Genomic DNA, 25,115 nt, shown 5'->3' on the forward strand with positions numbered 1-25,115 from the left:
TTTGTTTGCTGTCCTTGCTGCTTTATCAACCATAACACCAAGAGATTTACTGATGTGCCCAGCCCTGGGATAAACCCAGTTTGAAAATGATCTGTAAGGTGATTATGATTCACCCATTGCGTAAAATATCTCAACAATAAACGGTATATCAAGCAAGGCTATAGGCCGATAATTCTGTGGAAGCTCGCGGTCACCTTTATTAAAAATAGGAGTGATGATAGACCTTTTCCATTTTGGAGGCAGCAGTTGGGATTGTAATATGGTATTGAAAAGATTATATAAGATATCTCCCCAAGCTTCGGGAGGCGCCTTCAAAATGTTGTAAGGCCATCGGGGCAGGGGCTCTCGATCCACTCAGTTTTGCTATCTGGTACAAGATATCCTCTTTATCAAAAATAATTGTATCTTCACTATTCCATGTTTTAGGGCACAACTCATAACTATACGTACATGCACCATAGAGATGTTCATAATAGTTGACCCAGCTTGACTCTTGTACAGCATTCACTTGGAGGGGCAGTTGATTAGTTTGATAACTACTATTCAAAGTTGCCCAGATTTGCCCACTATTCTTTGAAACAATACTATTCAACATTTTTAAAATACAGCAATTGCGATATGTCATCCTAAGTTGATGAATCTTATTTTTAAGGGCAAATCATAATAAGCAGCTGCTAATATCTGCTTGTAGTTGTCATTTTTTAGCAGTCAGCTCGGGGTCAAACACATGTTTATGCATATAGTATGGTTTTAATGCATTCAATGGCTGCAGTTTAAATAGACTCATGATGGCCAAATATCAGCCTTTCAAGTCAATCTTTACATTTTGGGTACACATATATTTGTTAAACTTTGCCAAGGTTTCATCAGTCCATCTAAATCTAGTCCTACCTCCTGATGGGAGCAGCTTGATTCGATTGAATTGTACATTGGCATTTATTATCTGCCATTTCCAAGTACATGCTAGCAGGTCATGATCACTTTGAAGTTGTTCAATTACAGTTTAGAATATCATTTAATATATTTCTTAGGATAAAAATAAAATATAATCTATTGTGGATGTTGAAGTACCATGCCTCCAAGTTGCCTTAGGTGGGATATCACCTTTCATTGATCCAATCAACCTAAAAAACATAAACATAAAACATTGCATATCTTTCATCAGGACTATCAAATTCTTCGCAAAGTCAGTTAAATCTGCCTTTTTATTGGTTATGCATTTTATATCGAGTTCTCCTGTGATAACTATACCAATAATGGAAGATTCATTGTTTATCAGATCTAACATCTGTGAAGAAGGTCTGTTCTGATATGCCTGCATGATTCCAATATAGTTTAAGCAATGCCATATCACCTTCAGCCATTTTCAAAGTAACCAGCTGAATAAATATGTTGGGGCATGCCCAAGGTTCTAATTTAATTCCTAGGGTTGTTCTCACAGCTACTAGTAGCTCTGGCATTGGGCGGTCCATCTCTCCTTTTCTAGCTGGTCGTATGGTTAAAACAAATCCTTCCCACACCATGAGATTTACAAACCAGGCGTCTTGGAGCATGATGAGATCATATATTTTAAGGGTATCCGTTTTATTAAACAGCAAGTAGTTAAACCCTCTCGTGTTCCAGCAGACTAACGTAACATATTTAGGGGCTTTTTCGGTGAGTTGTTATCTTTCAGCTATATTGAGTCAATTTTCCTGGTCTCTCACTATAGTAAAGTTTTCCCAGGGTTTGGGAAAATTGAAAATAACCTGGTGGTTTTCTTTAAACGCACCCTTTGTACACGTAATGTTTAAGATGGAGCTATCTCTTTTTTCGGTTACAGGATGATGTTTCTCTTGCTGCTCACTTTGAGATTGTGAATAATTTTTTAGTTGCTTCAATGGTATTTCATTCTGCATATGATCTTGATTTAATGAAAAGCCCAACTGTTACAGTTGAGCTCTGGCTTGCCAAAGTGAGTTTCAAACTACTCCTGATGGAATCCACAGCCTAACTATGCCAGGGTAATTCTCTTGTATGGACTCTACTTGCGTTATATCAAAAGGTTGAACATCCTCCAGGGCCATCCACATCATTTAGGAGATTTAAAATGCTTGTTCTATTTAGTACGTATTGTGGGGAGGGGGGAGAATTACATTGTAATATTAGGCTATGACAGTTTTTTCTCTCCAAAATAACAGGTACAGGATTTACTAATCAGGGTAAATTATTTACTATCTCTTTTCTTAATGTGCAAGACCAGTTTTTATCAGCACAGGTATGTATCGAAGTAAGGACAGGCAGATCATTATATAAATGTGACTTTCTCAAATCTATTAGCGGCTCTTTATGGGGAACTGTTGCTCTATTATTTTCCTGTGGGCCCTTTTTCTTTGTTCTAATGTTAAGGAAGGCTTCTTGGTTCGCTAGTTGTTAAGAGAGCTCACAATGCTATTAGTAATGTTGGGTTGATTTATGGCTGTATCTTGATCATCATCTAGTAGTTGACTTTAGTTGGTTCTTTATGGTTTAGGGGTTGCTGATTTAGTATTTCTGCTGCCTGAATTAGATCATCCAGGGGTTCATGATTTCCTATTGTTTGCTATGGAGTATCGGATTCAGGGCTTGGATGAATACGTTTTGCACCCCTCTGTATTTTAGTTGCCTTCCTTGGTCTTTTCACCATACGTGTTTTACAGTAACATGTCTGCTTCTCTGGGGTTGTAAGAATTTGTATGAATTTTCTTTAACCATGATTTAGCCCTTTTTGAGTCCATTTTTAGGCTCTTAGATTTTCTTTTAGTTTGGATCGGTTTTAACTTAGTTTTTCCTCTGAAAATTTCGAAGGGGGGTACCTCGGTCTGCGAAATCAATTCACAAAAATCTAAATTAGTAGTTTCTATCGCTGCACTCTACCTGTCTCCTATTGGATTTGTGTTTCGTTCTAGGGCTTAACGGCAGCATTTCCCCATTACACCCAGCATTTGTAAGTATTGTTTGGGATTGCTGAATCATCATCCGTTTGTCATTCAGTTGGTCATTCAACTGTTGGTTAAGGTTATTCAAAATGGCAGTTTGAGCTGCTAATTTGTTATCGAGAGCCTCGTATATTTTGGCCAGGGACATCAAGGCGGTATTCATTGCTCCCAATGTTACTTCGAGAAGAGCAGCAGATTCCTGCTTACATGGTCCCATCCCAATTTGCGTGGGGACGGGTTTAGATAGGAGACCGACGAACAAGAGAAAGATTCCAAAGAGTTTAGTGAGTCTCTGCACAGTATGGTAGATTGGGAGAGAACATGACGGAAGGGCAGAGACAGTATACCCAAGAGATTAATGGTTTGTGTTTCTGGTACTAAAATAGGATCCTTCGCTCAGCCTTCTAAAGGATCGATATCTACTTCCACTACATCTTCAGAAATTAATGTATTCATATCTTAAGTTGGCAGACACAGCACTGGTGTTGGGCTAACAACGTCAATGCTGCCACTTCCAACATCAGTGCTGTGCTCTTCTGTGTCACGTGCATGGATTTGAGCCAGAACCATGTGTAATACAGGCTTCGGGGCTGGTGTTTCCAAGTCAGCTCCACTTATAACCGGCTGGACATGATAAGGGTTGTTTTCTATGGGAGGCACAATGTCCGTCCTCTGATCTAGGGATGTGGCCAATGCCGTCATCTGCGTGTCTGAGATATTTGTGAAGTCTATCAGTGGCCCTTTGGTTCATGTTGTACAGTTAGCAGCATTTTGATTTTCTCAGTTTGTACCGCTGTGGTTGTATTTACAGATTCCCTTAGTGTTGCAAAATGCTCTTTTATCGATTTGGTTCTATTCCGACTCTTAGACGTCGGCCGGAGCGAAACCACACCCTCTTTTTCTATTAAATCATTTGTTAACACATTCTCCGGACGAGACTTGAGAGTTTCTAGGTGTTTTGTATTAAGAACATTGAGGTGTTGTTGTCCACAAAGGAAACATTTTGTGCTAGGATGCCTTGGCTGGGGATTGTGGTATGTTAATGTTTGTAGAGGTGAAGTGTCCAGTATGCCATCTGATGAGAGCTTGTAAGAAGAAGTGTGAATAGCCTAGTTGGTTTGTGCGTGCACAGTTTGAGCATGGAAATTTGAGTGGTGAGTGGATAAGGTTAGCAAAGGCTGAAGTGAGACATATATTTTCTTTGCCACTATTTCGTGCCCCCCCCCCCCCCCCCAAGGACCAGTCAGTACTTATGAAATTATAACTTTAAGGTTTGTACATAAACCTATACAAATGTAATAAACTGCAGGATTGTGCTGTCTGTTTTGATACACTATGTTTTCACTAAAAGAGGCATCATCTTGTTCAATCAAAACCTTCAAACATTTATATTGTAAAGCACTTTGTAAAGGGATTGCTCTGCTCAAGGTTATTGTTCTTAAACTGTGATTCTAAAGAAGGCGTTTACCTTGTTATTAATACGAGCATTAGCAAAGCTAACAGTTTTAGCTTTTGTATAGGCATGGGAAATGTATTTGCCAGACACTTCCATATTGGTAATAACTGGCAATCAATGGTGCCGCTGTAAAATGCTGCTGGGCATATAGTAGAAGTGCCCAATACATACACACAAGCCAAAACTGTTGGGTTTGTCAATGCTTGTTTTTAACAGGACTTGCTTAGTAATCGAGTGGCTGAAGGCAAACCTGGTTAAGACATTTGTATTACACCAGTAGCTCGTTTACAGCTCCAATTCATGAATTTTCAGAAGACTGCTTTGAAAAAACACTGGCAGGCACTTTGAGCACAACGTTTAATGGTAAGGCTTAATAAAGCTAGCTCGAATAGATCCCAGGAGGATGGGTTTTGGGCGGCAAGGGGCAGGAAATGGGTGGGTATCATCATCGCTGTGGGCAGCCGCTGGGTAGGTAAATAACCAAACAACTACAAGATTTGAGTCCCTTCGCATTTTCCACTTCTCCAGTGCTGTACTCTAATGCAATAGTTTCTAATAGCCAAAACTAAGAAAAATCCTAAAACGCTGGGTTTTAAACTTGCAGATTTAAAAAATGTGAAAAATATTTTACACAACACTTAATATCAAAACACTGGTCTTAAATTTTGTCAAAGTTACGCGTATTTAATTTAGGTGGATAGAAAACAGAACTGGGGCGCCATCAGTCGCATCAATGGCGCTGACCTTTCAGAACTATGCCCCAGAACTACCGCCTTTCAGCCACAGGATGCTTTTCAGAAATATCAACCTTTTACATTCCATATGCAATAGACTACACATTACTTGATTCACATAACAAGTAGAAATCATTTTGTACGTTGCCTTTCCATGCAGTTTCCAGGGCAATTCTGCGTTTTCTCAAACTGTCCGCGTTTCACAAAGCACAAATAAACAAGCATAACGCACAAATAAACAAACATTCGCAATGCCAACAGTTTGGGCTTTTGTGTAGGCATGGGCAAGGCACTTTCCAGGCACAGCATAGTGGTATTAACTGGCCATTGATGGTTGCAGGTGCTAAATGCTGCGGGTACCTGGGCATCTAATCGTAGTGCCTGGTAAATGCCAATACTTATATACTCTTGTCTTGGCCAATGATTGTTTTTAACAGGACTTCAGTGAAGGATATGCACAGTGCTTATAAACCGAGTGGGTGAAGGCAGACCTGGTAATACTTTTTTATTACACCAATAGTGGGTTTACAACTCCTATTAAGTCATTAACTCTCAGAAGACTGCTTTGAGGGCACTTTGAGAGCAAGGTTTGATGGCAAGGCTCGAACAAAAAGAGCTCAAGAAGGTGAGAGGTGTTTTGGGCAGGGAGGGGCGGGGACTAGGTGGGAGTGGCCATAGGGATTAGCATGACCATGGCAAGTCAATGGGCGGGCACATAACCAAACACCACCTACAGGCTGTGTGTCCCTCCTCATATGTTCCTCCCTAGCTGTACTCTAAAGCAATACCTAATAGCCAAAACTAAAAAGTTCAAAATGAGGTCACTGGTCATTGAGCTCTGTAGGATCCAAGCAAATATGGTACACATTCATGTGCGATTGTTGAACATTTTTGAGGACTATCAAAGTGGCACGGTTTTTGCATTGTCACATTATTCCAGACTTTTGGTTCGAACCATGGAAGTTAAGTAACAGGTGCTGCCTGGTGAAATTTCTTTGGCTTTGGCTCTGTTTCTGTGGTAAAATGATATCAGTAAGTTCAAAAGAGGCACAGTGTGGTGTGGCGCATTATGTAATCCATGGTACAGTTTACTTTTACTGCCATTTGTTTATGATAATGCCATGAGGACGTTGGGTATGCGATTTATTTTTCCCACTACAAATACATGACAAAAAATGATCTGTAGAAGGTGTCGCATAGGTTTTAGGTACCAAATGACGTGATGAAAAAGCTATAACTGTGTATTTGTATAGGGTATATGAGATCCTAACATATTCAGTCAGCAATGACAGAAAATATTTCATTATTTGTGCCCACTTCCTCTAGACCTACTGGTGCTGCCAAAGCTGCAGGTTGCATATTACGAAGAGGTCAGCAAATTCTACACCTGGGTCCTACCACGAGGCAGGCAACGGTAACAAGGCACAGTCTTCCATCTTTTTAAAATGTCCATACACAGAAAAAACGTACCTTAATTTCCATTGTGGGAATAACAACATCATCCATGTTCTTCAACTTGATGATGGGCTGGTCTGCTGGAATACTGATCCCCTCTGAATTAAAACATGTATACATTCAATTAGAATTGCAAAGCTGAATTGAGTTATTTTTTTCACAGGGTTACATTGTGGTATTGGACTAGTAGCAATGCATTGTTGTACACATTCCCTAAAACCATTCCCTTTCCATCATACTTCAACTTTTTCAAACACTTTAATATTTTGCATGTTTGTGCTTCAATTAGGTTAGCGTTTTGTGAACCTTTAAACTGCCTGGATTTATTGCGAGCATGAAATGCTGGGCTACTACTCCTGAAGTGCACTCTGATGGCAGTAGCATAACCAAGAAATGTTTGAAGCACTTTCTCCTAATACCGGCTCATGTCAGCGCTTTGGCTATTTACATTGATTTTCCCTGCCGCCACGAAGACGAATAGAGGACCCAGAGATGAGTAGCCCTTGTTTTCTTTTTTATTGGGCCATTTTGGGTATTTTCTGCGGTCCCAAGCAAGCGTCCTCACTGCGCTACCGGGCCCTCCGACACAGATCCACCTCCCCCTCCCACTACTCGCCGCATCCTGGTGTTCCCCAGGTCATGAGACCCGGAATGCCAAGAGGACACAGCGACTAGCGATTGAGGGCAAATTCTCCCATTTATCCCTCTGCCACAAAGACAAATAGAAGACACCCAGGGCGTAAGCAGCCCTGGTTTCTTTTTTATTGATCCATCCTGGCCCTTTTGTGATCCCCAAGCTTTTCCCAGCAAAGGGCACAGGCTAAGAACGTCTTCCTTAGGGCACCATCCATCCCCGTTTGCCTGTTCGCCTGTCGCCCTAGCCCAGCCAGATGCCATGTATGCCGTCTACAGCTACTTTCAGGTAAGGGACGTCTTCACTGAATCTTTTCACTGCCGTAGTTTGCCACTCTTGTATTGTACTTATCAGAGTGCTCCAATGGTAGGTCGGCTGCCTTGAATCTCGCCACTGTAGTGTTTCACCACACTTGCATCTTCTCCCCTGACTGTTCTAGGTGTGGGTTACTGCCTTCAATCTCGCCACTGTAGTGTTTCACCACACTTGCATCTTCTCCCCTGACTGTTCTAGGTGTGGGTTACTGCCTTCAATCTCTCCACTGTTGTTTTTGCCACACTTGCATTTTTCTCCTTAGATTGTTCCAGGTGTGGGTTACTCTGCCTTCAATCTATCCACTGTTTTGATTTGATGCATATGCACTTTTCTTCCCTGGGTGCTCCAGGTGTGGGTTTGCTGATTTGAATCTCACCACTGCTTTCTTTCTTTACTACATGGGTATATTTCTTCCCAGGCTGTTCCAGGTGTGGGTTACTGCGTCAAATCTCACCACAGTTGTGTTTTGCCACACTTGTATTGCTTTCTGTGTCCTTTACTGGCTTACGATCAGGCAGCGATCCACATTCAAGACGATGGACGATGTGCATCACCCATCGAGTCCTTTACAACAAAGGACCGGATTATCTGCAGCATAAATGTACATGCTACAGGCCTAGCATAAACCACAGATCAGGCTCAGCACTCCTCCTCGTTATTCCAGTGACAAAATCAACCGTATGGGGGCTCTTCCTTCTCAGTCCAAGCACCCACCATCTGGAACTCCCTCCGATTAACCATCCGCCACACAGAAGACCACCTTGCCTTCAAGAAGGTCACACAACCTGGCTAATCCCATCGGCACCCTCACACACTTAGTACCGATTTCACACCCAACCTGTGCGCGGTCTATTGCCCGCCCCCTTGACGGAAAGTGGGTTGCACGAGATTAGCCCATTAGGTGGAAGATAGCACTGCCTAGCCACACCTATATGATACACGCTGCATGACTAAAACTAATTATTCTTCAGTCTTTCTTCACCAGATCATCATCTGGTGCATCCCACGGAATACAGCAGTGTCCCACCGGGGGTAAGGCTCACAGAGCTGCACATATTTGTGAGCACACTATATAACTACACAATTCATACATCACCCTCGGCCCAAGTACCACCTAACCAACAAATACAGCTGAGTCCCACACAGAATTCGGTCCAGCCATTCACCTAGATAAACTCTTACAATTTGACAGAGCATCCGTTTTCTCACCTGATAATATGGGCTTGCTGTTAGGGGCTATAAATGAACACACGCATTTTACCACCCCTTTCATCACCTCTCTCCTCTGACTTCCAAATCAAATGGCGTTCATCCTCAGTGCTTGGAGGCCATACCAATGGCAGCAGGTGCTATACAAATACCACATAACATATTAAGCTGAGGTTACAGTTTGACAGCAGATGTATCCTTAAGGCGACACTCATCTTACATGTACAAGCCTCGGACTGGTATATCGTTGGATTACACTGATTTTACAGACACAGTACTCCAACAATAGTTATCCCTCTCTGGTGCACTTCAGCCTCAGGCCACCGACAACAGACCTACCCTTCAGGATACACATATTTCAGAGCTCCAATTCTTAAAGTGCACAACGAAAACAAACAGTTAATCATCAGGGTAAACCAGTTTCACAGGCTAAGATTTTAGACAGCAGAGTTATCCCTCGGGTACAGGTCCTACACACTTTGGCTTTAAAAAGCAGTGCTATGCCTCAGGTTAAACAGGTCTAACAGGCTTAAACATAAAACACTAGCTCAAGCCCTCTTAGTACATAGGGATTATATGGTCAAAGTTCAAACAGAGCTAGTCATTAACTTCTACACATCATGCAGTCAATTCCTCAAAAAGCAGGGTTATAATTTAGTATACACCGATATTAGTCAAGATGGCAGAGCTATCCCTCGAGGTGCACATTGTGAGGGGAACTCCCGTACATAGCTGCTGAGTTTATTTTTACATTTTTACTTTGTTTTATGGAGAATGGTGATCAAGTAAATGAGAGCTCTGCAGCAAGGTTTTCTGTTTTTTATTTTTATTTGTGTTTTCGGTTTATTAACATACCTCGCAGTACATTAGAACATGCATACAGACGAAGAAAACACACAAAGTAAAAAAGACTATATGCATTAGTGCAAATTACTATATTGTTGAATCCTTAAACCCTAACTTTCTGTGCGCTAGACTAGTCATCTCACAATCTCACTCATCAGGAACGAATATCCAATCATAAGAGCCTCTGGGTTTATACACCTCACAATCAATAACCCTCATCAAAAGCGAATGCCCAACCATAAAACAACAGTTCAATCTGTTGACCTTGCATTCAGTCCCTGGAGACCACATTTCTATATTTGCTACTATAGAATTTAAAATGTCATTAATGCACTTCAGTGCAGCTAGGGTTAGAGATATTTGGTTACCAGCCATTATCATGCTCCAAAAGTCTGAATGTGAATAGATGTTCATGTTCTGAAAAAAACCCTTAAACTATTTTTAACTGGTATGAAATGTTTTGGTACATTCCGTGGGGAGGTGTTCCAGAGTCTCAATTTTATTCTCCTCAGCACAGAATCTACATTGGCATTTCTCCCTTGATATGTTTGATCTAGCTCCCAGCACTTCCATTGTCAGGAATCTGGATCTAAGGAAGTTAAATCTCCATTTTGGACAGGGGAACTTTTTGATACATCTCTATATTGCATTCAGAGGTTTCCTGACGGGTCAGATTGGCAGAGAGCATAGTTGTTTAGGTCATCTCTTGTTAGACACCAATCCTATTCCCACAGAGAGTGTTCTTTAAGTAGCTGAGATAAGAGAGGCTTTTTTTCGATGTATTTTGGAGCGAAGACCATCACACTCATTCCCCCAACTGGCGAGATGCATTTTATTTTATTTATTTGCATTTTCAAAGCGCTCACAAAGCACCCGGGCATGGAGGCGCTGTTACAGGAATTGTTTTTTGTTTGTTGCGTAATTGTTTTTTTGTCTTAGTTGCGTATTTATAACGCGCTTAAATACCCAGAGGTTTTTAAGCGCGGACCCGGGGATCGAACCTGTGTTGCTTCGTGTTGTCTTGCTACCAAGGCGAACACGTTGCTGCTGAGCTATCCTCACTTCTCTTGTTCAGTACCTCGTTCATATTAGTAAATAATGATTTCTTCGAGGGAATAAGGATTTTCCTATAAAATGATAATTCCCCATTTGATCATGCATGCCAATGAAAGGAGGCCAAGTCCATATCTTATACAAACTGCAGAGACGCAGTAAGGGAGGCCAAGTACTGTACAGCAAATCAAACCCTCCAATTTCTGCGACTCCTGGTTGTTGGTATTAAAAGGTATCTCCGCATAATAAAGCAAAGCAGGAGTTACGGGTTACCTTTTCTTTATAATACTTAATAATGAGCAGGAAGGAGAAACAAACACACTTATGATTTATCTTTTTCATTTGGGCGATAAACAACCCTACATTTTTATTTAAAGTTCGTTGAAGTGTGCACCCGTGCGCCCATCTGAGGACAGCTATATATTGTGTAGCCCAAATAGAAATAGTTAATTGCTGGGTACTACCACCCCAACAGAGGTTATACAGATTCCAGCATAGAACCACAACAAGTGCCAACTGCCTACACGAGCAGTACTTAGTACATAGCTGCCAAGTTTCCCAGTTGCATGCAGGACTCAAGTTCTAGCATGCAATTGGAAGCAAAAACCAGGACTGGCTCGGGGTGTCATGCATGGAACTGGGAAACTTGACAAGTAGGGCTGGGTGGCCCTTGTGCCCACATCAACTGCTCAGCGGTATTGGAAGGGGGTTGCAGCAGACGGGGAACCCCCGGGCCTCTGGCCTCAAGGCGTTAGAGCTTAGCTCTTGGGAGAAGTCAGGGGCCCCTCCAGGGGAAGAGTCGTGACCACCGCTAGGCAGAGTGGCAGCCAACCCGCATCGGGTGCTGAGCCCGGAGGACAGGGGCAGCACCCTTGCCAGGCCGGCTGGGCCACGTTAAAGTTTGTCCCTCCAGAGGGGGCCGGGCCACGGCTGGGGTGTGCAGGGTCCTCCACTGGGTGGGTGACTGTTGACTCGCATGTGAGGCAGACGCCCAAGGGCAGGGGGAGCACCCTCCAGCCGTACTGGTGCTTTGGCCAGTGCGCATTAGAGCTTATCCCTCCAGGGAGGGACGGTGACCCAGCCGAGGCATGCAGGGACCGTCAGTGGGGAGGGGGATGGTCGGCCAGTGTGGGAGGCGGGCACCCAAGGGCGGGGGCAGCAGCCCCTGGCAATACTGGAGCTTTGGCAGTAGTTAGCCATATTTTGGTTAAAGACTTTTATTGAAAATAAAACGGGTTTGAAAAATGCCTGTCTGACCTTGTTCTAAGAGGAATTTCCCCACCTAAACCAGAACTAAGGATTTGTCTGTGTCAGAATGTGCAAACAAAAACTGTCTGTATCCAAAGTTCTATTCCGACCCTCACACCATAAACTTAACTCTAAGGTGAAAATGGAAATGTCTTTAAGCTTGGGTGGTTTAGAAAAGTGTTCATTAAGGAAGAATAAATGGATCCAACAAAAAGTTCTTCAAGGATAAAGGTCCTTGCTCCTGAGGGTGGTTCCCTTCCCCTGGATTTTTCTTCATTCCTTGAGGTTTTAGGCACAACAGCTCTTTGGGCATCTCTTGGCTAACAACAAAACTTGCACACAAACCTGTCTAGCTTCATAATGTCAGTTTCTTTCAGGACACCCAGTATATCTTTCTGCCAGATGATGTTGCTCTTTCTCTCTTGATTAATACAATCATTTTTCCCCAGTCCCGATACTCCTTCCCAGGACTTCTTTGACTCTTAATCAACGCAATCCTTTAATTTGCCTGGTATACTCTCCTGCCAGGACTTCTGGTATTCACACACTTGCAAATGACTGGTACATTTTTCTGCCACTGCCAGGACTTCTGTTCATTCAGGGCCTTTGCCCGCTCCCAAAGTTACTTATATATTTTGCTGGATAATGAATCCTCCTGATATATTATCCTCTCCATGTTTGCCATGTATTTGAACTGTATGCATTCACACATTTGAAGAGGGGCCGTTTGTAATTTAATTCCCCTTTTACAATATGTCCATTCTTTTCCTCTCTCTCAGTTACAATGTTCACAATTATTTGCACTCAGCGTGCTCGCCGATACGCCCCAGTGTCCCTCTCCAGCTCCTGGCATTCCCACAGCTTGTCCTGGTGCAGCAGCTTGCTTCTTCTCCATCGGTGAGCCGCCTGGCTCCACCAGGCCGGTCCCAGCATTTCTGTTTTCCGTTCCTGGCTGAGAGGTGCAGCTCTCTCTTGCCATTAGCTGCAGCAGCAGACCTCGACTCCCTGCTCTGGCTGCTTAAATTTCACAGGCACAGGTGTATGCGGGCCAACACCAGAGTGCGCGCTGATCTTGTAGTCTCTTTTGCTCCACATTGTTAGATCCCTCTTCCTCATCCCAATATTTTTTTAATTAAGTTAATTATTGGGAAAAAAGCATAAAAACATACACATTCCATTACAAAACTGTTGTTTCCCCAAAGTGTTTTCAGCCTACACCTCTTTACTCCACAAACCTCCCCCTACCAAAAGAAAGTGATTTCAACTAAATAATCACCCCAGTACCTCGGTATAGGAAACTACTGAGTGTAGGTTCACACGTTCAATTCTCAAACAAATAGAACAACAATTCACATTAGTTGGAAATAGTTATGGGTGAAGGGGAGGTGGCACAACGTTGACTCGAGTTTGGAAATACTATGTAGACAAAAAAGGATACCCAAGTGTCGGATACTCCCGTCCTTGCACAACATTGAGCTGAGGATTCAGCCAATATGAGTATAGATAATTTCAATTGTATCAAATTTTGACGTATTTCAATCATTCATTCCTCGAGAATAACAATATCAATGATTTAGTCCATACTGGTCCAGTAGGTTAAAAATTCTTTATATGTGGTGTCATCAACACAACACATTTCGGGATTCTGTTTCCCTTCAACAGGTGCAATTTCAATAATCTACATTACAATATAGCATGACAGTTTGTGAGTGTAGTGTCTCACCTTTGTAGAAATTTACAGCATAAAAAAAGAGAATATCTTTATTATTTACATGTAGTCAAGGACATGTTCTTTCAATCTTATACTATAAAACAAATATTCTCTACAGAACAATAATAATCCACTACATATCCATCCATATATATATATATATATACCTACGTGAACAAGCGGTCAGTTGTAACCAGGCTTTCCCTTTTTGCTGCACCTTTTTATTAATAAAGAAACACTTGTGCTGCCTGGATTTGCTGTCATGCCTTTTCCTTGCTGAGACTGGATTTCGTTTCTCAGCTGCTCTTGGGAGTGCAACTCATCGAATTTTGCCTTGTCCTAGGGCATTTTTTTCCTTTTTTGAAAATATATATATGATACATTACTCACCGTAATCGTATTTCTGATGCTTGTTTCTGCTTAGATTCACATGCTGTGCATAGGCCAACATCTAGTGGAAGCTGCAGAGTATTACAGTTTGTTTTTCGAAAACCCGAAAATGGGCGTCGACACAGGGCGTGCCAGTAATACTATCCCTAGTGCGACGTCCACTGTACCCAAGATCCCTCACGCGTCTAGGATCCTCAGATTGTATTTTTTCTGACATGAGGTAGCATGAGGAGTAGCCTGAGTACAGAAAATCCAAGCAGATAGATAGAAAGGTAAGACTACAAGCAACCATGCGCCTTCTCTCAGAGGGGAGGAAGGGTGGGTCGCATGTGACTCTAAGCAGATACAAGCATCAGAAATATGATTACGGTGAGTAATGTATCCCTTCCGAGGCTTGTGGAATCTGCTTAGATCACATGCTGTGCATAGATTAGCCAGCAGTACCTGAAGAAGGAGGTGGGATGTGAGAAGGGTCATGAGCAAATAAGTGTCTTAGAACCGCTTGTCCCACTTGTGTATCTGCCTTGGAATGGGTGTCAATGCAGTAATGCTGAGTAAAAGTGCGAATAGAGCCCCAAGTAGCTGCTTTGCAAATGGTGTCAAGGGGTACATTTGCAATGAGAGCCAGAGTGGCCCCAATGCCTCTAGTAGAGTGGGCTCTTGGCGTGAAAGGCAGAGTTCTTTCAGAGAGTGAGTAACACAGCTGGATACAGTTAATAATCCACTTCGAGATGGCACCTTTAGAGACGCGATCCCCCTCTCTGCCTGTAGCTACGGAGACAAACAGTTGATCTGTTTTTCTTAGCGGTCTGGTTTTATTTACATAGTAGAGGACCGCCCTATGCACATCTAGGGTGTGTAGTTTCACCTCAGCCGAGCTTTGAGGGTCCTGGAAGAAAGCCGGAAGCTCGATGGACTGGTTTACATGGAATTTTGATATAAACTTAGGTGAGAACCTAGGGTGTGTGCGTAAAACCAGTTTGTCTTTATGGACAGTAAAGAAGGGATCCTGCACTGACAGAGCCTGAATTTCACTGACCCTTCTTATAGAAGTAATAGCTACTAAGAAGGCCGTTTTATAAGTCAGGTGTTTGAGACTGCTTTTATGCATGGGCTCGAAAGGGGGTCCCATGATCTTGGCTAGCACCACATTAAGGTCCCACCCTGGTGGTGGGTTTGAAATAGGAGGGTGAAGTCTCTTTACTCCTTCCATGAAGGCTTTAACTACTGGTACTTTCCACCACGAGACCTTGCAATGGGAAGTGGTGTATGCCGACAGGGCTGCCAGGTGTACTTTCAGTGAGTTAAAAACCAATCCTGCATCTAGCAGGTGGAGCATGTATGTAATAATAGTGGAAGGAGTGCAATCAACAGGGTTGATTTGTCTACTCTGGCACCAGATAACGAACCTCTTCCACTTGTCAAAGTAACAGTGTCTTGTGTTTGGTTTCCTAGATTCCTTTAGGATGTCCATACACCTCTGTGGTAAATTGAGATGTCCAAACTCTATGACCTCAGGAGCCATGCTGCCAGGTTCATTGAGTTGGGTTGCTGGTGCACTGTTTGACCTTGGTGCTGAGACAGGCTGGAAGTTTGATGGGCTTGCACACCGCCATCTTGCGTAGGTGTGGGAGCCACGGTTGTCTTGCCCACATGGGAGCAACTAGGACGAGCGTCATCGATTCTCTGTTCATCTTGTTCACCACTTTCCTGATGAGAGGAGTTGGTGGAAAAGCGTACGCAAACATCCCTGACCAGTTCATCCACAGGGCGTTCCCCTGGGAGTCTGGTTGGGGGAACCTGGATGCAAATCCTGGGCATTGTCTGTTTTCGCTTGTGGCGAATAAGTCTTTAGTGGGGAAACCCCACTGAGAGAAGATATCTTGTACGACCTCTCTGTGTAGAACCCATTCGTGTTCCTCTGGGAGGGAGTCTCTGCTCAGAGCATCCGCTAGGGAATTGAGCTCCCCTGGAACATGTTGTGATGACAGGAAGATGTTCCGTCTGAGTGCCCATATCCAGATTTTCTGGGCAAGCTTGGACAGATTTGGCGAACGAGTCCCTCCTTGCTTGTTTAGGTAGAACATGGCTGTTGTGCTGTCCGTCCGGATTTGCACTGACAAGTTTAGTAGGTGGGGCTCGAACGCTTGAAGCGCTCTGAATACTGCCAGAAGCTCTAGCAGGTTGATGCGGTTCTTGGCCACTGAGGGAGACCAGAGACCCTGAGCTGTGTGGTGGAGATGGTGAGCTCCCCACCCCGTCAGACATGCATCGGTAGTGACTACCGCCTGTATCTCGGGATCGTAAAAGGGTTTCCCCCTGGACAGATTCTCTCTTGTCCACCAGTGAAGGCTTTGTACAAGTGTTGGCGAAATGACCACTAGATCGTCCCACTGACCATTTGCCTGAGACCACTGTTTCGCCAACCATTCCTGCATGGGACACATGCGCAGGCGCGCGTGGAGGACCAGGTAAATACATGACGCCATCATGCCCAGTAAACGCATTGCTTTGCGTACCGTTATTTCGCGACCGGACTGATAATGCGGAATTTGCAGTAGTATATTCCAAAGTCTTTCCTCTGAAGCAAAGGTCAACCCCTCTTGAGTATCTAGGATTGCTCCTAGGAACTGTTTGGAGGTGCTTGGCACCAGGCTTGACTTTTTCTCGTTGATTGAGAAGCCTAACTCGTGGAGGAGGTCGATAGTCCTTTGAATGTTTGTCCTGCAAATTACTGGGGTTTCCCCCGTTATGAGCCAGTCGTCCGGATAAGGATACACCGGGATTGCCTCCCTGCGTAGGTGTGCAGCCGCCACCGCCAGTACCTTGGTGAATACCCTTGGTGCTGAAGCTATCCCGAAGGGCAGTACCTTGAATTGGTAGTGTCGACTGTCCACCTTGAAGCACAAGTACCTTCTGTGCGCTGGGAACATGGAAATATGAAAATAAGCATCTTTCATATCCAAGGTTGCCATGTAATCCCCCTTTTTTAGGAGGGGGATTACCTCTTGTAGCGTAGTCATACGAAACTTTTGGGGCTTGACATACTTGTTGGCAGGCCGTAAGTCCAATACTGGGCGCATTGTCAAATCTTTCTTTGGCACAAGGAAGTAAGTTGAATAAATACCCTTGTTTACCTGGTGTCCCGGGACGAGTTCTATTGCGTCCTTTTCTAGCAGAATGGCGATCTCCTCGAGGAGAATCTTCTGATGTTCTAAAGAGTGTACTCTTTGTCATGGAGGATGGTTCCGGGGACGCTGCAGTAGTTCTATACAGTACCCTGTGGATACTGTTGACAGCACCCATCTGTCTGATGTGATCCCTTCCCAAGCCTGGGTGAAGTTGGAAATGCGTCCCCCTACAGGGGTTGCGTGAGAAGGGACCCCGAACTGAGCGTCACTGCTTTGGTGGAGGCGTGCCACCTCCCTTGCTGGGGCTGCCTCTGCCTTTACCACGACCTCTCCTATTACCCCTGCCGTAACCCTGGGTAGACTGTTGGCTGTTGTTCCACTGTGTACCCTGCGCCTGGGAATAGTTAGATCCTCTCTGGGAATTTTGGCCGCGTGGGCAACGAAAATTACTATTCCCTCTATGGTTAGGGGGTTTATTGGTTAACTGGCCAAGGGACTTGAGTGTCTCGTATTCGTCCTTGGCATTCTTCAGTGCGTATTTGACCGCCTTACCAAACAACAGATCGGCTTCCACCGGTTTGTCCAACAATGATGCCTGGGTTTCTGCCTTAAAACCAGACTGCCGTAACCACGCATGTCTCTTGATAACAGTGCCTTCTGCTATCAATCTGCCTGCGTTGTCCGCATCGTCAAAGGTTGCTTTCAAAATGCAACCAGACACGGCTCTACCCTCTGCGGAAATCCAAGCTAACTGGCCCTTTAAAGGTTCAGGAGCAGAGGCTATGAGTGCCGCGACTTCTTCCCACTGATGGCAGTTGTAGCTGGCCAACAGGGTGGTGGAGTTTGCAATCCTTGCTTGATAGGCGGACGTTGAGGCTACTTTCCTGCCGAAACCATATAGTTTTTTGCTCTCCTTGTCGGGAGGAGCTTCGGACGATGACAAGGGTGTTCCAGCCCTCTTACGAGTGTTAGTGACAACTAGGGAGTCTGGCTTCAGATGTCCTCTTATATAGAGAGGGTCAGACTGGGCTGCCCTGAAAAGTTTTTCAACCCTGGGATTGACTGCTCTGGTGAGGTTCGGGTTCACCAGGGACGGGTATATTCTTCGCTGAATGGATTTAAGGATCGGCATGGTCTGGGCAACATGCCTCCTTTCTCCCATTAACTCCTCTGCGAAGTCCCTCTCCTCCTGGACACCGTGGGTGTCAATATGGAAATGTTCTGCTGCACGTGCGAGAACCTCGTTTAGGAGGGGTTGGTAATCAACAGGGGAGTCGGTAACCGGGGCTTCGTTTTCTACCGGGGAATCTACTCTGTAGGTTTCAGGGTCTTCCTCTTCCTGGTCCTCATCATCCCCATAGTATCCCGTCCCGGTTTGCTCTTCTACTATGCCAAATTCTTGGTCCTCACCAAAGGAAGCCTCTCCTTGATACAGTGAGTATGGTCTTGAGTATGGTTGTACCTCGAAGGGGTCTGTAGACCTCATCAGTGTTTCAAACCGGGCTTCTTACTCGGGGGGAATAGGATCATTAGAGCCTGAGGGTGTCGCCCCTTGTGGATCATACGAAAGGAAATGGTCTGGATTTTTATCGTAAAAATCAGCCAAAGAAGACATCCTTGACATGACCCTATCTATGCCTTCACTGGACCATTTTTTGGAACTGGGAATGATTCTCTCAGCAAGTCTCGGGGATTTATCTTGAGTAGATTTGGTTTTAGACATATCAGCAGACCTGGTCTTGTCTGTCTGTTTAGGGGGGAGTGGTGTGTTTCACAGGTATGGAAGAGTGCAAAGGCTGCTTCTTCTGCTGTTTTCCCCCCTCCCCGTGAGTGGAAAAATGTTTTCCCTGTCCTTTTGTGGCTACGGAGGTTTTCGACGCCTGGCGTCGAGGATCGGGGGTAGTGTCCCTGTCCTTCGAGCGTGGGGCATCGCTGATTTTGTCTTTGTCCTCCGACGATCGAACTTCTGTTAGCCTAGGGAGCAAGGCACTCTTGGCAAGAGTGGATGATTGCCTGGAGTCATGCGGCGATCTCGATCGAGAATGCCCAGAGGACACCGAATCGGACCGTTCTGTTTGTGCCTCTTTCCGAGAACTCAACGTCATCGAGTCTCGGTTGGACTTTGTGTGTTTAGTGTGTGTGGTGTGTGAAGCGCTTGTATCGCCGGGGGTCTGCCCCATAGCCGCCCTGCCGGATGACCTTCCGAGGTCGGGGACTTGCGCTCGGCTGTCTTTCGACGCCGCAATGCCCTCGCCGTCCGAAAGTACGGCGTCGCTGCCGTCGCTGAAGGCGCCCTCCACTGCCATGGCCGCTTGCCTGGCGTGGTGGGCCCAACACTTCGTCGAACAGTCCTTAAGTGTCTTAGGTTTAAACCTACTACACGCTCTGCAGTTCGCTTTGGGGTGGTCCCTCGGCAAGCAGAGATTGCACGTGGCGTGCCTGTCGACCCAAGGGTATTTGCGATTGCACTTGGGGCAGAATTGAAAAGGGGTACCCTCCATACGCACCTTGAGGCAGCGGGCTGTTAAGTGTAGGAAATGTATAAGGTGTACCTATATACCAAGAGTGTAGAGTATGTACAACCCCCCACTCTCCCTACTTGCAGGGCCGAGGCCAGAGGCCTTCCGAGGCCCAAATCCGTCGTGCAGCAGCCGACGGTCGATTTCTTCTCCAGCCGGCGTCGAGTGTCGAAGTTCGACGTTGGGATGGGGAAGGATGAAAATAAATTAATATTTTAGCAAAAGTATGGCTAAGGCCAGGGGACTCCGCAAAATGCTTCCGAACAGTATGGCGGAAAAAAACAATCTGAGGATCCTAGACGCGTGAGGGATTTTGGGTACAGTGGATGTCACACTAGGGATAGTATTACTGGCACACCCTGTATCGACGCCCATTTTCGAGTTTCGAAAAACAAACTAATACTCTGCAGCTTCCACTAGATGTCGGCCTATGCACAGCATGTGATCTAAGCAGATTCCACAAGCCTCAGAAATATATATATGTGAATGTTTAAATGCAAAGTCTCGATTGAAGTCAGCAAAACATGCCAACCTAAAGTGCCAGCACCGTTGACATATATATAGTGACGATGAATTGGAAGCTTTCTCTGTGGACAACTCCTTTTGACATTGGAATGTCTCATGCCTTGATGGCAAGGGTAGAGTGCATAAGGAAAACAGAGAACATAAAGTGATAATGCCTTTGTTAGATATTTGAAAGAATTGGACAGTATGTTGAGAATTGCATGAAGAGAATTCAGTTACCTGCAGCGTTTCCCTGCAGTCGAAAATCGACTGTTAATATTAAGATTTGTGTGCCACTGTAAAGGGTGAAAAGCACAGAAGACGGCCTGTCAATATGGTAGAATGCGCTGGATCTCAAAAACAAACATTACATCGTACTGGGAATTAAGATAATGGAAACAGACCAGGAGGGACCACGGTTCTCTCGTTCTGCCCCCAGCCCTATGTGCCCTATGGTCGGCTTGTTTGTCGCATCGTTACCAAACAGCAACTGAACCACGTCTTTGACTGCACAGGCAATGTCCCGTTCCGTCTCACCTTCTGTCTCTGGAAACCCAAAAAAAACGTAGATTGTTTCTCCGTTCCCTGTTCTCAAAATCGTCCATCTTGAGAGCTCTCTCCTCATCACTCTTCTCCAGGGCCAACAGTCTGGTGTCAGTCTGCGTTTCCAATATGTCGACTCCAAACCTTGTATTCTATCCTCGATTGCTTCCACCCTGCAGTCCAGACTGGCCAATCTGTGGCCAATGTCAGACCTGATTCCCCTAATCTCTTCCAGCAAGGCTGCAATGTCCCTCTTTGTCAACATTGTATCCTCATCCGATTCTGCCATGGCTGATGGAGCCGGTGTTCCCTGCTCCGCGGGGGGGTCGCTAAATCGGAATCCCTGCAATGCCTTCCTTCCAGCTCATTGAGGAAGACGAACCAACTGCAAGAGACCATGCACAGCAGTCGGCCGAGCCCACTCCAAGATTGTAAGCCCATGCCGACGTCAATGGCCACACGGGACCCCACTGGAACCGTAAGAAAGCCCAAACAAGAAAAGAGACAGCGTCCTCTAGGCAAAGCTCCTTTTGTCACGAGAATCTCCTTGGCGTACACCTGCAGCTCCTACCTGCAGAAGCGATGAGGTTCCGGATAGGAACTAAGTCAAGACACATGCAACATTGATCCACAGGACATCTTCACCTGGGGAGCTGCTGGGGAACAGGGCCACCCCCTTCCAGATGCCCGTGGCTGTGGGTGGAGTGCCCAATACTGCAAAGACCTTTCCGCATACCAATTCCCAAACACCGTGCTCTGGTGGGGGCCTACACTGCCCCTCCTCCAAACCCCTCCAGAGGCAACAACCAGTCCGGCACCCCCCCAGTAAACTGTACTCAGGGGCCTCACTACATCGATGTTGAGTCGCCCCCGTGGGCTAGATGGGAGAGATGGATCTCAAACCCACCCTCAAGGGTGTGGGAGGATGAATTATGCCATAAGGCCTTTTGGGTCACAATTACAATAGACTCATAAGCTGCCCTAAAAGGACTTCTTCGGTCGTCACAGTCCAGGTGGTGTTAAGAAGTAGTGTTGAAAACAAATAGTGAAATCGCAGTGTGGTGCTCTGTGCCTTAGATAGACATGGGGGGCCCGCTCCGCCCTACAACCACCACAGCTGGGGCTCTGGCTCATCTGGGTCATAAAGCTGTCCCCATGAACAGTGGGGAGCCCCCACCAATTCCTCTGAGGCCCGCAACCCTGTACTACTTCGGGCCCAGAGGGGCCCCTGAGCTCTCCAATGCAAGTCCCGGCTGCTCTGCAGCGTGATGTGGGCTGAGGGAGGTTGCACGTTCTCCAGGCAGGGATCACTTAAGCTGTGGGGGCCTCCTCACTGCCCCCCTCTCCCAGTCGGCTATGGGATAGTTCTTCAGACCCCCTTCTCCATTGCAGGGGACACGCAGGGGGCTCCTCCAGCCTCAATGTACCTTTCTACACAGCGCGCCGGAGGCCCCTGATCTTGCTGTTGTGTCCTGGGCCTGGTGACTCTGCCTGATTCAGATGCCACAAGCTCCGGCCCTTCCTGGAACCAAGCTATGCTGCATCCACCGGTGAGACTACTGTAGAAGCCCTACCCCAATGGCCTGCTGCTGGGCCTAATCCACCACAGCAGGCGATAACCAAGTGCTTGCGGCCACCACGCTTGCCCATCACTGCCTCGTCGCACAAAAACTGCTCCCTTCCGCGCTCCTCGTCCTGGTGTGTGGGGAGGGCAAGCTCTCGTCGGGCTGATGGGCTCTGCATGAGCCGGCTCAGGTGCTCCCTTCCGTCAGCCCCCTGGGAGCAGGCCGCCCCCTCGTCACTAGCAGGCCGAGCCCCGGCCTTGCCTGTTTTCCGAATGGAGCCAGATTGTGGAATGGGGAGCCAGTTTTCCCCGGTCCTCACTCCCACAACTAGCATGTTGTTGTGGAAAAGGCTGGAAGCCCGGAATTTCGCCCAGTTGCAAAGCAAGCTCAGTCGGGTGGGTTCACCGAATCTGCAGCACAGGGGCTTTCGGGGGGGCCCAGGACCCCTTTGCGCCTGGCTGAGACGGAACTGAACATAGAAACTATTGCATCTCTGCACCTCCTGGTGGCCTCCTCTTCATCTCAGCATTTTGAGAATTGAAAAAGGTGATTTCATCACTTTTGCAAGGCAGATCTCAGTTGGAAGGTTGGTCTATAGGTTTTGTGGAAAGGTTTTCCCTATTCATAAGAAAAGGAGGAAATGCATGATAATAGGCCATGAGAGTTTCACATATAGGAAAGTTATTTTCAAGGGAAAATGCGGGATACCATGTCTCACTGATGAAACCATGACACCTCCCCAGAGGCTGTCTCCTCCCATGTGATCGTCCCTCATATGGTCGCCCTCAGGGTCAGGATCAGGTAGCAACTGCTGCCCCCTGGCCACATGGGAGGACGTCACTGCCAGGAATCAGTGAGGACTCCACCGGATTCATCACAGACCCTTGTGGGGCACCCCGGGACTGCTGCTGGACATGGTACGGTCGACCCACGTGCAAAGGAAGCCCACAACGGTTGGGGGCAGCATCCCCTGTCAGTACTGGAGCTTCTGGCCAGTGTGCATTAGAGCTTTTTTCTCCGGGGAGGGACAGGGAACCAGCGGGGTGGCTTGCTGGGACCTCTGCTGGGCAGGGGCATACCAAAAGCCAGGTTTCCCAGTTCCATGTGGGACTCTTTGATCCAGTCCATTGTAGTCTACTACATGCTGGGGACTTGTAGGCCCATCCTTACAGTGGGAAAAATCAAACTGCAAGTTCCAGCATACAACTGGAAGCAAAAAGCAGAACTGGCTTGAGGTGTCATGCATGGAACTGGGAAACTTGTCAAATAGGTTAGTACTATCAATGTCATGAAAACCCAGGACACCTGCATGTTAGCCTGCCTATCCTTGATGTCTTTGAACAGTTGTGAAGAAGTATGCTAGCCCCTGAACTCTCAAGAACCGTTCTGATGGAAAAGCTCTACCTGGGATCTGCGGACACCAGAATTCTACCAACCAGAGAGAGCAGATCACCAGTGATCGTCTTCCTTGACAGGGTAGACCCAGATTAGTTGCACACCCTGGAACCTCTGCTTCCAAGAAAGCCTTGCTGATTTGTTAGAAGTTGAAGAGAACAAAGCACCAAGCACTGAAAGGGCCAGCACTCAACAGATCCTGAGCCCAGAGGTTTCTACCCAAACAATTCAGCAACCCAAAAGAAACGGAATGCATAATCAGTATGCCATGGACTGCATCTCCTTGATGAACCAAATCTGCGGCACTGCAAATGAACCGCATAACTGTATCGTACCACAGTTGGAGCAGGAGTAGTTCACTTCAGAAAAACAGCATCACTGGAGGGCCACACAGCTGTTCTCCTTGCCTGACAATCTCCTTCAGCATCACTGAAACTACATCTGTAACACTGCAGCAAATTTATCACAACAAAGAAAGCACCAGCCCTAACCTATCACTTTCAAAGGACCAAACCAATGACTGCCAGGTATCAGAAATGACTGAAGATAGCTGACCATGAGGTTTCTCGACTCACCATCGGAAAGGTAGCCGACTAGCTCAGAAACAAGGTTCTCTGTAATATTCCTCTACCTTAAAGATTGGGCCGTATATTTAACACTAGGGACTGCACAACATCAGAACCAGTATCCTGCACAGTCACTCATAGCCCGACGGTCTATTTCATTATTTCCTCTGAGGGACTGTTCCTGCTTGAACAAATACAAACCATAAAGTACCCCAAAGGTAACCTATGATAAACGTGGTTACCTGATCCTAACTGACAGGATAATGACCCAAGAATGAGCCTCTCTAATTAGAGACTTTGTGAACCCAGTACTTGCCTCTAACTTACTTTATCAACATACCTCCTTACCTTTAAAAATATATTAAGTATATTTTCATATACATCTGAGCAGACATTTCTTTAAAAAAAAAAAGTCATACTCTGCCCAGCTACAATCACATAGTTTGCCTTCATCGGCTAACTACAGCTACCTATTTGTACATCAAGAAAAGCTTACATTAATGCCAATTAATCTAGGTTTAGAAAAGTAATCCCACACACTAAATGGAAGACTGGGAAATTGCTCCTAAAAACATAGCAATCATTCCTTAGTTTGGCCAAGATGGATACGATATCATCAGACACTGATTCTTTTCTTTCCCCAATTTGAGAAACGAGAAAAGAGTTGCATAGATCACTATCATTTGTTATTTTTTTAAAGATGAGTTAAAAAATGTGATACATCATAAATTACTTTTTTTCCCTTCAATGCACTATTTTGGTTGCCTCTAGCAGTGCAGGATTAGCTACTTGTTTAGCTGAGAAGAGAATGACAAATGACTCACTGGTAAGTAATGTTCTTTCAATGGATTCTCCTCTGACAGATTCCTCATCTGAACAGACAT

At 45.6% G+C, this 25,115-nt stretch overlaps 1 protein-coding gene across 2 annotated transcripts in view; it reads right to left on the reverse strand.

The window, feature by feature from the left end:
- ATM (ATM serine/threonine kinase) overlaps positions 1-25,115 on the reverse strand; it is a 3,046,976-nt gene that overhangs the window by 277,740 nt on the left and 2,744,121 nt on the right. For both annotated transcript variants that reach the window (XM_069640412.1, XM_069640413.1), the window contains one exon: positions 6,618-6,700. In XM_069640412.1, coding sequence (XP_069496513.1) covers positions 6,618-6,700 — 83 coding nt within the window. The remainder of the gene's footprint in view (positions 1-6,617; positions 6,701-25,115) is intronic.

The sequence above is a fragment of the Ambystoma mexicanum genome, chromosome 7q (genome assembly GCF_040938575.1).
Source record: "Ambystoma mexicanum isolate Mex_15411 chromosome 7q, UKY_AmexF1_1, whole genome shotgun sequence".
NCBI classification, from domain to species: Eukaryota; Metazoa; Chordata; class Amphibia; order Caudata; family Ambystomatidae; genus Ambystoma; species Ambystoma mexicanum.